This window comes from Pectinophora gossypiella, chromosome 2 (genome assembly GCF_024362695.1).
Source record: "Pectinophora gossypiella chromosome 2, ilPecGoss1.1, whole genome shotgun sequence".
In the NCBI taxonomy this organism is placed as follows: Eukaryota; Metazoa; Arthropoda; class Insecta; order Lepidoptera; family Gelechiidae; genus Pectinophora; species Pectinophora gossypiella.
The window spans coordinates 13,857,617-13,870,559 of record NC_065405.1 but is presented as its reverse complement, the minus strand read 5'-3'; the positions used below and the strand labels follow the sequence as shown (position 1 = coordinate 13,870,559).

The window sequence follows — 12,943 nt, the reverse complement described above, 5'->3', positions numbered from 1 at the left end:
AACTAGCATCTCTTATATACCAGATACTAAAATAAATATTCACAAGTTCATTTTACATTTCTAGCACGAGCTTTCGGGCTTGTACATAAAGACTGGTTTGAAAAACGTCGGTATAATGTTCCTGATGACTGATGCTCAAGTTGCAAATGAACAGTTTCTGGTACTCATCAATGATTTGCTGGCATCCGGCGAAGTAGCTGACTTGTTTCCTGAAGATGAGATTGAAAACATCATTGGTGGTGTTAGGAATGAGGTAAAAGCTGACAATATTATATTAAGCAAAACTGTTGCGTACTATACCAGAAATAAATTAATACAGTGGTATTATAAAACGAAGATTAAAGATAAAGTAGGTCTAAAGTTAAAGAATCCGCACCAGGAAAGAAGTCCAGCCATAAGAAGTTTAGCCATAATACTTCTATGCAGAATCAGCGACAACAACGCCGCGGCCGTGTGACTTCTTTCGTGACTTGAATCATATTATAAACGGTTTAAACTTACTTTATCTTTTAGTCTTCGTAGTGTTATAACACTGTTATTATTTAATTGTTACTAAACCTAGTCCGACCTACTATTTACTAATGTAAGTACGTAGTCGTTACATGAGTCATATCAGGAGGCTTTGGCGGCTCAATAGTAACCCTGATATCAGGGTTGATGGGGTTGGTAATTCACCTCACAAACCACACGATAGAAGAAGAAGAAGAAGAAGAAGCAGCACTATTCTGAATTTTCTATTTACAGGTCAAAGGTGCTGGGTTGCCGGATACGAGGGAAATCTGTTGGAAATTCTTTATTGATCGAGTGCGAAAGCAGCTGAAGGTGGTCTTGTGTTTTTCCCCCGTCGGATCCACTTTGAGAGTTCGATCTAGAAAATTCCCGGCGTTGATTAATTGTACTTCTATCAATTGGTTCCATGAATGGCCTCAGGAAGCTTTGGTTTCAGTTGCTATGAGGTTTTTGGGAGAATTACGTGTTTTACCGGTAAGAATTTTGATAGACAGTATCATAGTACCCACAGATCTTTCGACACATAATATAACAGGACATAACGCCTGTATCCCCGAAGGGGTAGGCAGAGGTGTATAGTATATACACCCACTCATCGCTAACTATGTTTAAATCCCATGTAGGTAGAAGGGGCGAGCCTGTTGTCATCTTTGCACAAATCGTGAAAACCACGTGTGTCCAGTTCTTTCGACTAACATCATCATCACCAGCCCATTAACGTCCCCACTGCTGGGGCACGGGCCTTCCCTATGGATGGATAGGGAGATCGGGCCTTAAACCACCACGCGGGCCCAGTGCGGATTGGTGGTTATTAACGACTGCTAATGCAGCCGGGACCAACGGCTTAACGTGCCTTCCGAAGCACGGAGGAACTCCAGATGAAAACTTTTTTTTTGTGGTCACCCATCATATGACCGGCTTTTTGCGAAAGTTGCCTAACTTCAACAATCGCAGACCGAGCGCGTTTACCGCTGCGCTACCGAGCTCCTCGATTAGTAAAATGCTTAATATTTTATTTCCCGGTTTTTCATGGTTCCTCCGCGAGTTTGTCAAACACATTAATATTGTTCGAGATAAAATAAACGAAGAAGCGTAATGGAATATTATTATGCTTCAATTGTTTTTGTTTAATTTTGTAGATTGCATTAAAGGACTCAATTGCAAGGTTCATGGCATACGTTCATACTTCAGTTAATACTATCTCAAAGGCGTACTTGTCGAATGAACGGAGGTATAACTACACAACGCCTAAGAGTTACTTAGAGCAAATCAGTTTATACGCAAAATTAGTTAATAATAAAACGCAGGAGCTTCAAGCCAAAATTGTACGGTGAGTTTACTTTTCTCATTGTTTTCATTATAAAAGGTTAAGGTGTATGAAACTTTCATAATGAAAGTAACATAATTTATACATCAATGTCCTGCCCGTCATCTATGCCTACGCCAATATTCTCCAAATAAATCCAGTGATTTTAGCGTGAAATGATAGAAATCAGATATAATGTAACTCATCTTCTTATTAGCCTAGAAAATGGTTTGGAAAAACTACGCTGCACAGCTTCGCAAGTAGATGAGCTGAAAGCTAAATTAGCTATACAAGAAATCGAATTGCAACAGAAGAACGAAGCAGCTGATAAGTTAATAGAAATGGTCGGTGTTGAGACGGCAAAAGTGCAGAGCGAGAAAGCGCTAGGTAAGATTATTGTATACATATTAAAAAATAAAAGCTGTAACAAAAAGTGGGTTCCACTCTAAAAGTGATGTTTTCCAGCCAACCCTGCATGGCGTAACAGGTGATTTTATATGGGAAGTCACAGAGTGTTTTCCTTTTTTCTAATAGAATTTTGCTTACCGAAGTTAATTAGTTAAGTTACTCTAAAAAATAATATTTTTGATATTATTATGTTTGTGTAAGTATATGATGTCCCTCACAATTCATCTGGTCTTTGCAGCTGATGAGGAAGAAGAAAAAGTAGCGGTAATAGCAGAAGAAGTCTCCAAAAAACAGAAAGATTGCGAGGAAGATCTTATTAAAGCAGAACCAGCTCTTATAGCAGCTCAAGAGGCTTTGAATACTTTAAACAAGGCCAATCTCACTGAGTTAAAGTCTTTTGGATCACCACCTGGTGTCGTGACGAACGTCACTGCAGCCGTCATGGTATTGCTAGCACCAGGTGGAAAGATACCGAAAGATAGAAGTTGGAAAGCTGCAAAGGTTAGGCATTTTTACATTTCCAATATTATTGCAAGTAAAAATCTCACATATTACAAACCTGTCGGTGTCTATCGTTATGCAAATCGTGTCTTTGAAACAATTTGCAGTCACAGACCAGTTGCTATTGGAGTAGCTTATAAAATGGAGATAATTATGTCGTTCAGAACGTACGAAATTGAATTGTTCAATGGATTTTGCAGGTAACGATGGCAAAAGTCGATATGTTTTTGGAGTCACTTATAAATTATGACAAAGAAAATATACATCCCGATGTCATAAAAGCTATTCAACCTTATCTAAAGGATCCTGAGTTTGAACCTGGTAAGCTTTAAGTATGTAGTGGTGGAGTTGTGAGTCAAACTCGTAGTAAGTGGGCCGTCCATTCCGTTGGCTCCATCTACCCAACGGGAAATATGAGTGATCTTGTGTAAGTGTATCTTATGTTTAAGAACTTCGTTACCTGCTTGTACGTAAGTTTAATAACGCAAATCTGCATGAGAAACAGTGAAAAATAAATTATGTTTGGTGGGTATTTACACATATCAGGGACAAAAACACGACCAAGTTTAGTCTTACCTATTATTATTTTTTTATATTTTACAGAGTTTGTCAAATCGAAATCAGCAGCTGCCGCAGGTCTTTGTGCTTGGGTGATCAACATAATAAAATTCTACGAAGTATTCTGCGACGTTGAACCAAAGAGGAAAGCTTTAGCTGCTGCTAATGCTGAACTTGCCGCTGCTAGTGAAAAACTGAGATCTATAAAGTCTAAAGTTGCAGTAAGTAATTCATAGAGAATACATTACAGTTAGCTGCGTAAACTGAATTCTCAAAGAATAAAAAAGTCATAAAGATCAGTTTCGAAAATAACTTAATATTGTCGATAACGTGAATGTGACAATTTGAAATAAACTCACTTTCCTGAACCTCTTTTTATTACGTCATTTTCGACTATACAATTTTCAATGACGCTAATTATCTTTTCAGTCGCTAGAAGAAAAACTAGCAATGTTAACTGCAGACTTCGAAAAGGCTACTTCAGAAAAGCTTAAATGTCAGCAAGAAGCAGATGCTACGAACAGAACGATTCAATTGGCTAACCGGCTTGTCAATGGACTTGCCAGCGAGAATGTTAGATGGGCTGAAGCGGTGTCTAAGTAAGTATTTTCCGAATTTGTTTCGAAGTGACACAGATTTAGACAATATTTAACTATACGAAAAAAATGTGGTATAATGATAACTTTGAAATTGTAGCTATAGCTGTAATTATTTTGGTAAAATGATATTCACTTATAATTATTTTTAGTTTTATGCAACAAAATACAACACTGCCTGGAGACGTGTTGTTAGTATGTGCGTTCATTTCTTACGTCGGATGCTTCACGAAACAGTACCGTTTGGACTTATTGCACAAAAATTGGCTAGTGTTTTTAAAAGCATTAGAGGTGAGATTTTGAAAAAGTATAATTATTCTGTACGTAGGTCATAGAACAGCCTCCGTGGTTTACCGGGTGAGAGCCCTCAGGGCTCCCCATTTGTCCGGTCAAGTAGTTAATGCCATTTGCGGCAAACCTACAATAAATCAGGACCGTCTAAAAGTCTCCGTGGTCTAGTGGTTACAGCGTTGGGTTCACGATCTGGAGGTTTGGGTTCGATTCCCGATGGAGACATTATCGAAATCACTATGTGCGACTGTCCTTTGTTTGGTAAGAACATGTCAGGCTTGAATAACCTGATTGTCCGAAACCAACCCCAGTGGAGCAGCGTGGTGGAGTATGCGTAATGGAGCAGGTCTCCGCCTGTGCCAAGCAGTAGGACGTATATAGGTTTTTTATGGCATGAAGGGCATAGATCCTTATATAACGTTGATAAAATTCAAAGTCTATTTTTTCTTCTCCTTTAGCCTCCAATACCAATAACAGAAGGTTTGGATCCACTGTCGATGTTGACTGATGACACAACAATAGCCATGTGGCAAAATGAAGGATTACCATCTGATCGTATGAGCACAGAGAACGCTACTATTCTTTCTAATTCTGATCGGTGGCCACTCATGATTGATCCTCAGGTAAATGATGGAAACACCCTTCAAAATACGTCTATTTATAATGGTTATCTTGTACATATTATTATCATAATATTATGAATATTTTCGTTTTAGTTACAAGGTGTTAAGTGGATAAAACAAAAATACGGAGAAAAATTGAGAGTGATCCGACTCGGACAAAAAGGATACTTGGACACAATAGAAAGAGCTATCATAAAAGGGGAAACAGTGTTGTTGGAAAATATTGACGAAACTGTTGATCCAGTACTAGATCCTCTACTTGGAAGGAATTTAATAAAGAAAGGAAGGTAACATTTTCACAAAATTTTGGCTTTTCTCTTTTACGATATGGCCTAAGACGGACCACGCTTATGTAGTAATTTCATGACACTAAACATTCTTAGAGTGAATTTAAAACTAGGTATTGTAATATTTGATAAGAATAACACTCCTTGCCGGACCCTCGAAGAAAGGCTTTTCTTTCATTATTATTATCGTTTACAGAGCCATCAAGATTGGAGACAAAGAAATTGAGTACAGTCCAAACTTCAGATTAATCTTACACACGAAACTAGCCAACCCTCATTATAAGCCAGAAATGCAAGCGCAGACCACACTAGTCAACTTCACTGTCACCAGAGATGGTTTAGAAGACCAGCTCCTGGCAGAAGTAGTCAAAGCCGAAAGACCTGATCTGGAAGAATTGAAGGCAGATTTAACAAGACAACAAAATGAATTCAAAATCCAATTGAAAGGTCTTGAAGACGATTTATTGCATAGGTTGTCGTCTGCTGGTGAGAATATTTTAGGTGATACTGCTCTGGTGGAGAATCTAGAGACTACGAAGAAAACTGCAGCTGATATTGAGAAAAAGGTAATCAGCGGCATACATTATGATTAAGTTCTATCTATTTATCTATCTGTCGACTCAGCCTGTATCCACCTACTGCTGGGTATAGGTATCTCCTCTCTTTCACGCCATCCTTTTCGGTCTTGTGCAAGTCTCATCCACAGACAACAATAGAATTAAGTTATATACTGTAAAATATGTTGAGTATTTAACTGTTTTAGGTTACAGAAGCTAAAGTGACTTCGCATCAAATAGATCAAGCACGTGAGTTCTACCGTCCGGCCGCGGCTCGAGCTTCGTTACTGTACTTCATTTTAAACGATTTGAATACGATAAATCCTATCTATCAATTCTCTTTGAAGGTATATTATTATGCTTATTCCTATTACTTAATTACATAAAGTGACACAAAATAAATAAAAAATTGGCTACTAAAAACATCTGCAAAATACAAAAATATGACGTTAATCAACATCTACGAATTTTAGGGTTTTTAATTTTAATCTAGTCGCACTAAGTTAGCATAAAAAGTGAAATACAGATGTTGTGTTTTATAATTATACTCGCTCCTTGTTCGAGAGGTTTTAAACAGTGTAGTCTACGTCTTATGCTCCAGCATCGTCACAATTTTCAAAGCTCATATCCAAAGCTAAAAAAAAAAAAGTTAGTTTCCCGCTTCCTGAACGCAGCTGTCAACTAATGTCATTACGGTTTTTGTGCACCGGCGCGTCACTTCGCCTCCGTAAATAAACTAATTGAAAACTAATATTTAATACAAAAACATGATTGATATAGTGCGAAAAATCTGTTACTTACATAATCAAGTGCTTTTTTCTCTAAAAAAGCTAGAAACAGTACCAAAGAAAAAATGTGGATGACGACGAGCGTAAGTTCTTTTTGATAAAACAAAACGTGGATTATACTGGTAAGTCTTAACATTATCCATCTACTAAAACAAGAGAAGATATAATTATGATCAATTCAATTTAATTCCTTTTATTGTCGAAAACAAATTACTTTTTTTTGAGGTTATAATTTTATAATCCTAACATTCGAAGAAGTAACTTAAGTTGGTACTTATTACTAATAAAAGTAACTAGTTTTATTAACAGAAATAATAATAATATTAAAATTGTATCGTGTTCGTGTTATAACAGTGATTTAAAAGTTATACTTTATTCCGATGTTGATGTTGTTTAAATTCGCCTTATATAAGGCAGGCAAAGATCTCAGGACTATACAGTCTTGACTTTAGTAATTTAATATTCGAAAATCACGATCAAAATAGGCCTAAGCCTTGTCTTCAGTCCCTGATTGCCGCGTTTTTATTTTCATCTGTCAAAAAAAAAAAAAAAAAAATTTTTGTTTCTTTTTGTAATTGTGTTCTTGGCTTATGTTGCGGTTGATAACTTACTATCAGCGAATGAAATGAGCAGTTTTTTTTATAAAACAAAGAGAACCAGTGAAATATAACCGCAGAATGGCATAGAAAAGTAAATAATTAACTCGGAAATAATTTGACAAGTTCAGATAATTAGATGACAGAAGCACTTCATGTTTACCCTGTTCATCAAGAAGTACCTATGACACAGTAGTACTCAATATCACAGAGGTCATCTACACCATTGGTAGACAAGATACATAACTTATTCAAGATAACACTTAAAACATTTAGAGGATTATAATTGGTTTACTACAAGATAACCATACTTAAAAATGATATTATATATATTATAACAGTACATAATCCCTTCTCACAGTCTCTGTTAAGTGGTGTTAATAATGTTATCTTCTCCGAATGATACTTACAATATAAGATGATGATAATATACCCTAACAATAAAAACAGAAAGAGTGTTAAGAGAGTACAGGCAAAAGATAGCCTTATTATAGTAAGCAATTTCTTCCAAATTACTCTAATCTTATTATAATTCAAGCTTCCAACGTATGGGTGATGATTATTGGTACCAACCTAACCAACAAGAGAACACCACTTGGAGAGTCACCTAGTTAAGCACTAGTAGTGAACTGTCTGACTAGAGAATAGACAGACTATTTGTTTCCCTTTAGAGCTATCACAATAGAGGATAGACAATGGACTTGATGTATCAACCCTATTAACATAAAAATCAACCACTAAGACCATTGCTAAGCGCTAATATACCTATTTTACATTTCCATACCTAGAGCTATCACTTAGAGGATAGACAATGGACTTAAAGGCACAATGCACATAAGAGCTACCATTAGGAAGGTCGCCATTGATAAGCGATAATATACCTATTTGTCATTTCCATACCTAGAGCTATCACTTAGAGGATAGACAATAGACTTGAAGGTATCAATGCAATGAATGTAAGAGCTACCACTAAGAAAGTCGCCATTGACAAGCGCTAACATATCTATTTCTCATTTCCATACCTAGAGCTATCACTTAGAGGATAGACAATAGACTTGAAGGTATCAATGCAATGAACATAAGAGCTACCACTAGGAAGGTCGCCACTGACAAGCGCTAACATACCTATTTCTCATTTCCATACTTAGAGCTATCACTTAGAGGATAGACAATGGACTTGATGGTATCAACCTAATTAACAAAAGATCTACCACCAGGAAGGTCGCCATTGCCAAGCGCTAATATACCTATTTATCATTTCCATGCCTAGAGCTATCACTTAGAGGATAGACAATGGACTTGAAGGTATCAACACAATGAATGTAAGAGCTACCACTAAGAAAGTCGCCATTGACAAGCGCTAACATACCTATTTCTCATTTCCATACTTAGAGCTATCACTTAGAGGATAGACAATGGACTTGATGGTATGAACCATATTAACATAAGAGCTACCACGATTATGGTCGGCATTGGCAAGCGCTATATACCTATTTCTCATTTCCATACTTAGAGCTATCACTTAGAGGATAGACAATGGACTTTATGGTATGAACCCTATTAATATAAGAGCTACCACGATTATGGTCGGCATTAGCAAGCGCTATATACCTATTTCTCATTTCCATACCTAGAGCTATCACTTAGAGGATAGACAATGGACTTGATGGTATCAACTCAAATAACATAAAGCTACCACTACAAGTATCGCCTTTTGCTAAACGCTAATAGATAGCTAGAACATAGACCAACTATTTTTTATACTTTTATTTCCATGTTTGATTTGTCACTTGAGGAATCGAAGATAAACCATTGAATTGTCGGGGCTTACCTACCCATGTTGAAACTCAAGATTAGACTAATGCTGAGAAACAATAGACTATTATGTCAAATTGATTATTATAAAATAATGAGAGTACAAATTCTGAAGAAATAACCGACAATTCAAAACCTAAAAGCCTCTGTTCTATTAATCAACCTCAACTGTGCTAGAAATCAAAGTATGTAATGTCAGAGATTACTTTCAAAAGAGATAACTGTACACAAGACATGGTTAGAGAATACTGCTATTAAATTCTTTCAACCAACATCATAAAATTCAAATAGCACATAAATAATAATGAATAACATTGCCCGAAGAGTGAGTAAACGAGATAGCAACAGGATCTGTGGAACAGAGACAACAGTATCAGCAGGCAGCCCCACAGCCACTAGCATGAACAGAAAGCCCACAAGGAACAGTATCAGCAGGCCGCCCCACAGCCAGCAATAAAAGCAGTGATGCAACCAGTCATGATCAGCAGTGCTATAACCAGCAGTACCAGCAGCCCTACAGCCAGCAGTAGTAGCAGAGCTACAACCAGATGTATTAGCAGTCTCACAGCCATTAGTATCAACAGTGGCCCAGGCAGCAAGGCCGTTTAAGAATAGTACCTCATGAGGAGGAAGAATTCCCTATAAAGTTATAATGGGAAAATTTGCACAAGCAAATATATTTTTCAAAATTCTGGTAAAATTAATTCCGAATGTCTATCACTAAAAGTTTTAGCATTATCATTAAGACATGGGATTCAAATCCTGTCTTTGTTAATCAGGAATAACAATACTAATCTCAGTATAAATTGGGGTACCTACCTGATAATATTATAACTTCAATGAAAATTTCCTTCAAGTATTACATTCGAAATTGTAAAATATTGATACCTAGTTCGGTTAGATAGAATAGTTGCCCTTTTTATTATTAACTCATAGGTGAAAAGGAAGGAAAAATAGTTCATTAGTAACATATAACTTACATCACCATTAGCGTTTTCTCTAAATTATGTTGTTGTAGATTTATTATGTTGTTGCTGATCAGCCCAAAACACAGTTTACAATTAATATAAAAATTACAACAATAATGTCCCTCCACTTAATCAATCGGAACCAAACTGCAGTGGAGAAGTAACAATAATATTTTCATGATAAATATATGTTTATCTTATTTTTCGGTTAGTGTTGTAACGTAAATCAGGCAGGTCCCTTCACTAAATAACCTGACATATTAAATCTTCAGGATGGGTACGAGAAGTGAATCCCTGTGCAAACAACAGGATCATGTTAAGTTAGGTTAAAGGAAAGGATGATTTTTACGAACGATGATAATATACCTACACGACCGATAATTAATAAATTAATGTTATCCTTATATGTAACTGCACACCTAAGGGTAAAATATGTTTTATTCATTTATTTATTTTTTCCAGTAAATAATAGGACGTCACTATTACTGTCCTAAAAACAAATTCAATAATTATTACACTAAAGAGATAGCTGCGTAAACAATGTTACGTGTGTTAATGTGTTGTGTGTACGTTGTTCTATCATCTGATTGGTGGGTGAAAGGTTGCATAGAGGAATAGGAAAAAAATCCACAACAAGTTATATTTATTATTACCACATAATATATATATATATATATATATATATATATATATATATATATATATATATATATACTAAATATTATTACCAAGCCCATATGGTCGATATTAGGTAATACACAATAACTTGGGCTCAGGTAATCTATTTTAATAAAAACAAAATCTTAATTATTACGAAGATAATTATCACACAAGTACATAATGTAAATGCACTTCCCCTCTTTATACTTTCAGCCTCATTTAACAATATCTTATAATAAAGAGGAAAGTTTAGTTCAGTGGTTCTGAATATTTTAATGAAAAAGGTCATTTGAATAAATGTATCGAAATTCTTACTTGCACTTATATTTGTATTTTCTCTAATCAATTTGACATGTTGTCTTAGGATTCATTTAACTACTCAATGTCGACAACAATTGCCAACTTAGCACAGGATGTTACAATCAATCTTGTGTCTGGGTGCCCTCGTCATTACCCGTTCTTCTTTATGTATTTCTTCTTCTTTTATGTATGTAAACAAATAATGTGTAACTTTGATAATTATTGTAGCCCTTGGTATGCCAATGAAAAATGAGTGTTATACTATATGATGAAGTCTCACAGTCCTTTCGACTATAACTATCGTTGTTGTTCAAGAGCTTCGGAAATGTGCTCTATGGTGAGGTCCCTGTGAGGCTCTTATAGCCAATCTTGATGTTGAGCTCATTCAGAAATTTGTTCTTGTGTAGTTCTTTTGTTGTGAAATTGATAGTAATGTGAAATAGGTATTTAATGTACTCGCTCAACTTCAACTTAATTATTTAGAACTATGTATCTATTGTAGTACAGTATAGTATAACCATATATTATATAACATACATAATATCGATTCCATTCTTGAGAACTGGTGAAACTTGTTTAGCGAACAGTTATTATTCTTATTGTTTTTTACATGATAATATCAAAACGTTTGGTGGAACGCCGCGCTGAGTTTATCAGGTGACGGCTGTGCCTCTCACTGCCTTTATTGGGATTAAAGTCATGGGCAGCTTAATTAGCTTTCGTGATAACAATGTACTTTATTCACTAATGAATAATCATATTATTGGTACTCGTTTCAATTTAAATGTTTCATTCCCAACTAAACTTTGAACATCTACACTGTTTAAAACCTCTCGAACAAGGAGCGAGTATAATTATGAGATTAAACGAACTTACCTGTAAGTGAAGTTCTATCTCAATTATACGAAGCTCCTTGTTCGAGAGGACTCCCTCCCTTCAATTTTAATATCCCGCCCTAAAGCTTCCACAGGTGATGGAGTTGTCCATGAAACATGCTTTAAACATAATGACATTAGTTGACAGCTGCGTTCAGGAAGCGGGAAACTAACTTTTTTTTTTTTAGCTTTGGATATGAGCTTTGAAAATTGTGACGATGCTGGAGCATAAGACGTAGACTACACTGTTTAAAACCTCTCGAACAAGGAGCTTCGTATAATTGAGATAGAACTTCACTTACAGGTAAGTTCGTTTAATCTCATAATTATATGAGAATCATACGTTTCAACTTCATATACTTACCTTATTATTAGAATCATACGTTGTAATAAGTAACTATACTATCGCTCTCATGATGTCTACAATTAATGTGTATCACTCAAGGACCTATTCATTTCTAGGCTTTTAGTGTTGTCTTTCAAAAGGCCATTTCAAAAGCAGAACCAGCAGATGAAGTCAGTCAGAGGATCAAAAACCTGATCGACTGCATTAGCTACTCTGTCTTCCAATACACATCGAGGGGCTTGTTTGAATGCGATAAGCTGATTTTCGCGTCTCAGATGACATTCCAAGTAGGTATTACGTGGATTTGCATAGTCATCTCATTTGTAATAATATACCCAGAGTCAAACCACTTTCCTTAGTCAAAGGTTGCTTGCCGTCACCTTAACTCTAAATTGATATATTTTATGAGGTGAATTTAGATAATCTTGTGATCTAATAAGAGAAAGCGTGTGTTAATTATGTCTTATAGAGTTCAAAAAGCAAATGTCATGTATAGCGAAAATAATATATCCTATAGCAACTGTAACGTTGTGTAATCGATGTCGCTTTATTAATCAACACATAATAATAATTGATCGTGAGATTTGGTGATATATAAATTCTTCACTTTCAGGTGCTACTAATGAGTGAAGAAATTTCACCAGCGGAAGTGGATTTCTTCCTTCGTTTTCCAGTCAAACCACATGTGACCAGTCCAGTGGATTTCTTGTCCAACCAAAGTTGGGGTGGTATTTGTTCTCTAGCTGGTAAAGACGAGTTTAGAAACTTGGACAGGGATATAGAGACATCGCCAAAAAGATGGAAGAAAATTGTAGAGATGGAATGTCCTGAGAGAGAAAAGTTTCCACAGGTAAGTTGTATTTTTTGTAATATCTACATACATAAATACGCGCACTTCATCCCTGATTTATGGCAATATGGCCAAATTAAGCGATTACAGAAGTGATTTTAACAGCAC

General features: G+C 35.8%; 1 protein-coding gene across 1 annotated transcript in view; it reads left to right on the top strand.

The window, feature by feature from the left end:
• The window catches only part of LOC126375672 (dynein beta chain, ciliary), a 53,369-nt gene that overhangs the window by 29,176 nt on the left and 11,250 nt on the right, over nt 1-12,943 (top strand). Inside the window, exons 40-54 of the mRNA XM_050022745.1 lie at nt 65-253; nt 745-984; nt 1,650-1,840; nt 2,034-2,203; nt 2,463-2,725; nt 2,926-3,046; nt 3,329-3,504; nt 3,713-3,882; nt 4,032-4,170; nt 4,629-4,793; nt 4,887-5,080; nt 5,277-5,646; nt 5,844-5,984; nt 12,102-12,272; nt 12,599-12,835. Coding sequence (XP_049878702.1) covers nt 65-253; nt 745-984; nt 1,650-1,840; nt 2,034-2,203; nt 2,463-2,725; nt 2,926-3,046; nt 3,329-3,504; nt 3,713-3,882; nt 4,032-4,170; nt 4,629-4,793; nt 4,887-5,080; nt 5,277-5,646; nt 5,844-5,984; nt 12,102-12,272; nt 12,599-12,835 — 2,937 coding nt within the window. The remainder of the gene's footprint in view (nt 1-64; nt 254-744; nt 985-1,649; nt 1,841-2,033; nt 2,204-2,462; nt 2,726-2,925; nt 3,047-3,328; nt 3,505-3,712; nt 3,883-4,031; nt 4,171-4,628; nt 4,794-4,886; nt 5,081-5,276; nt 5,647-5,843; nt 5,985-12,101; nt 12,273-12,598; nt 12,836-12,943) is intronic.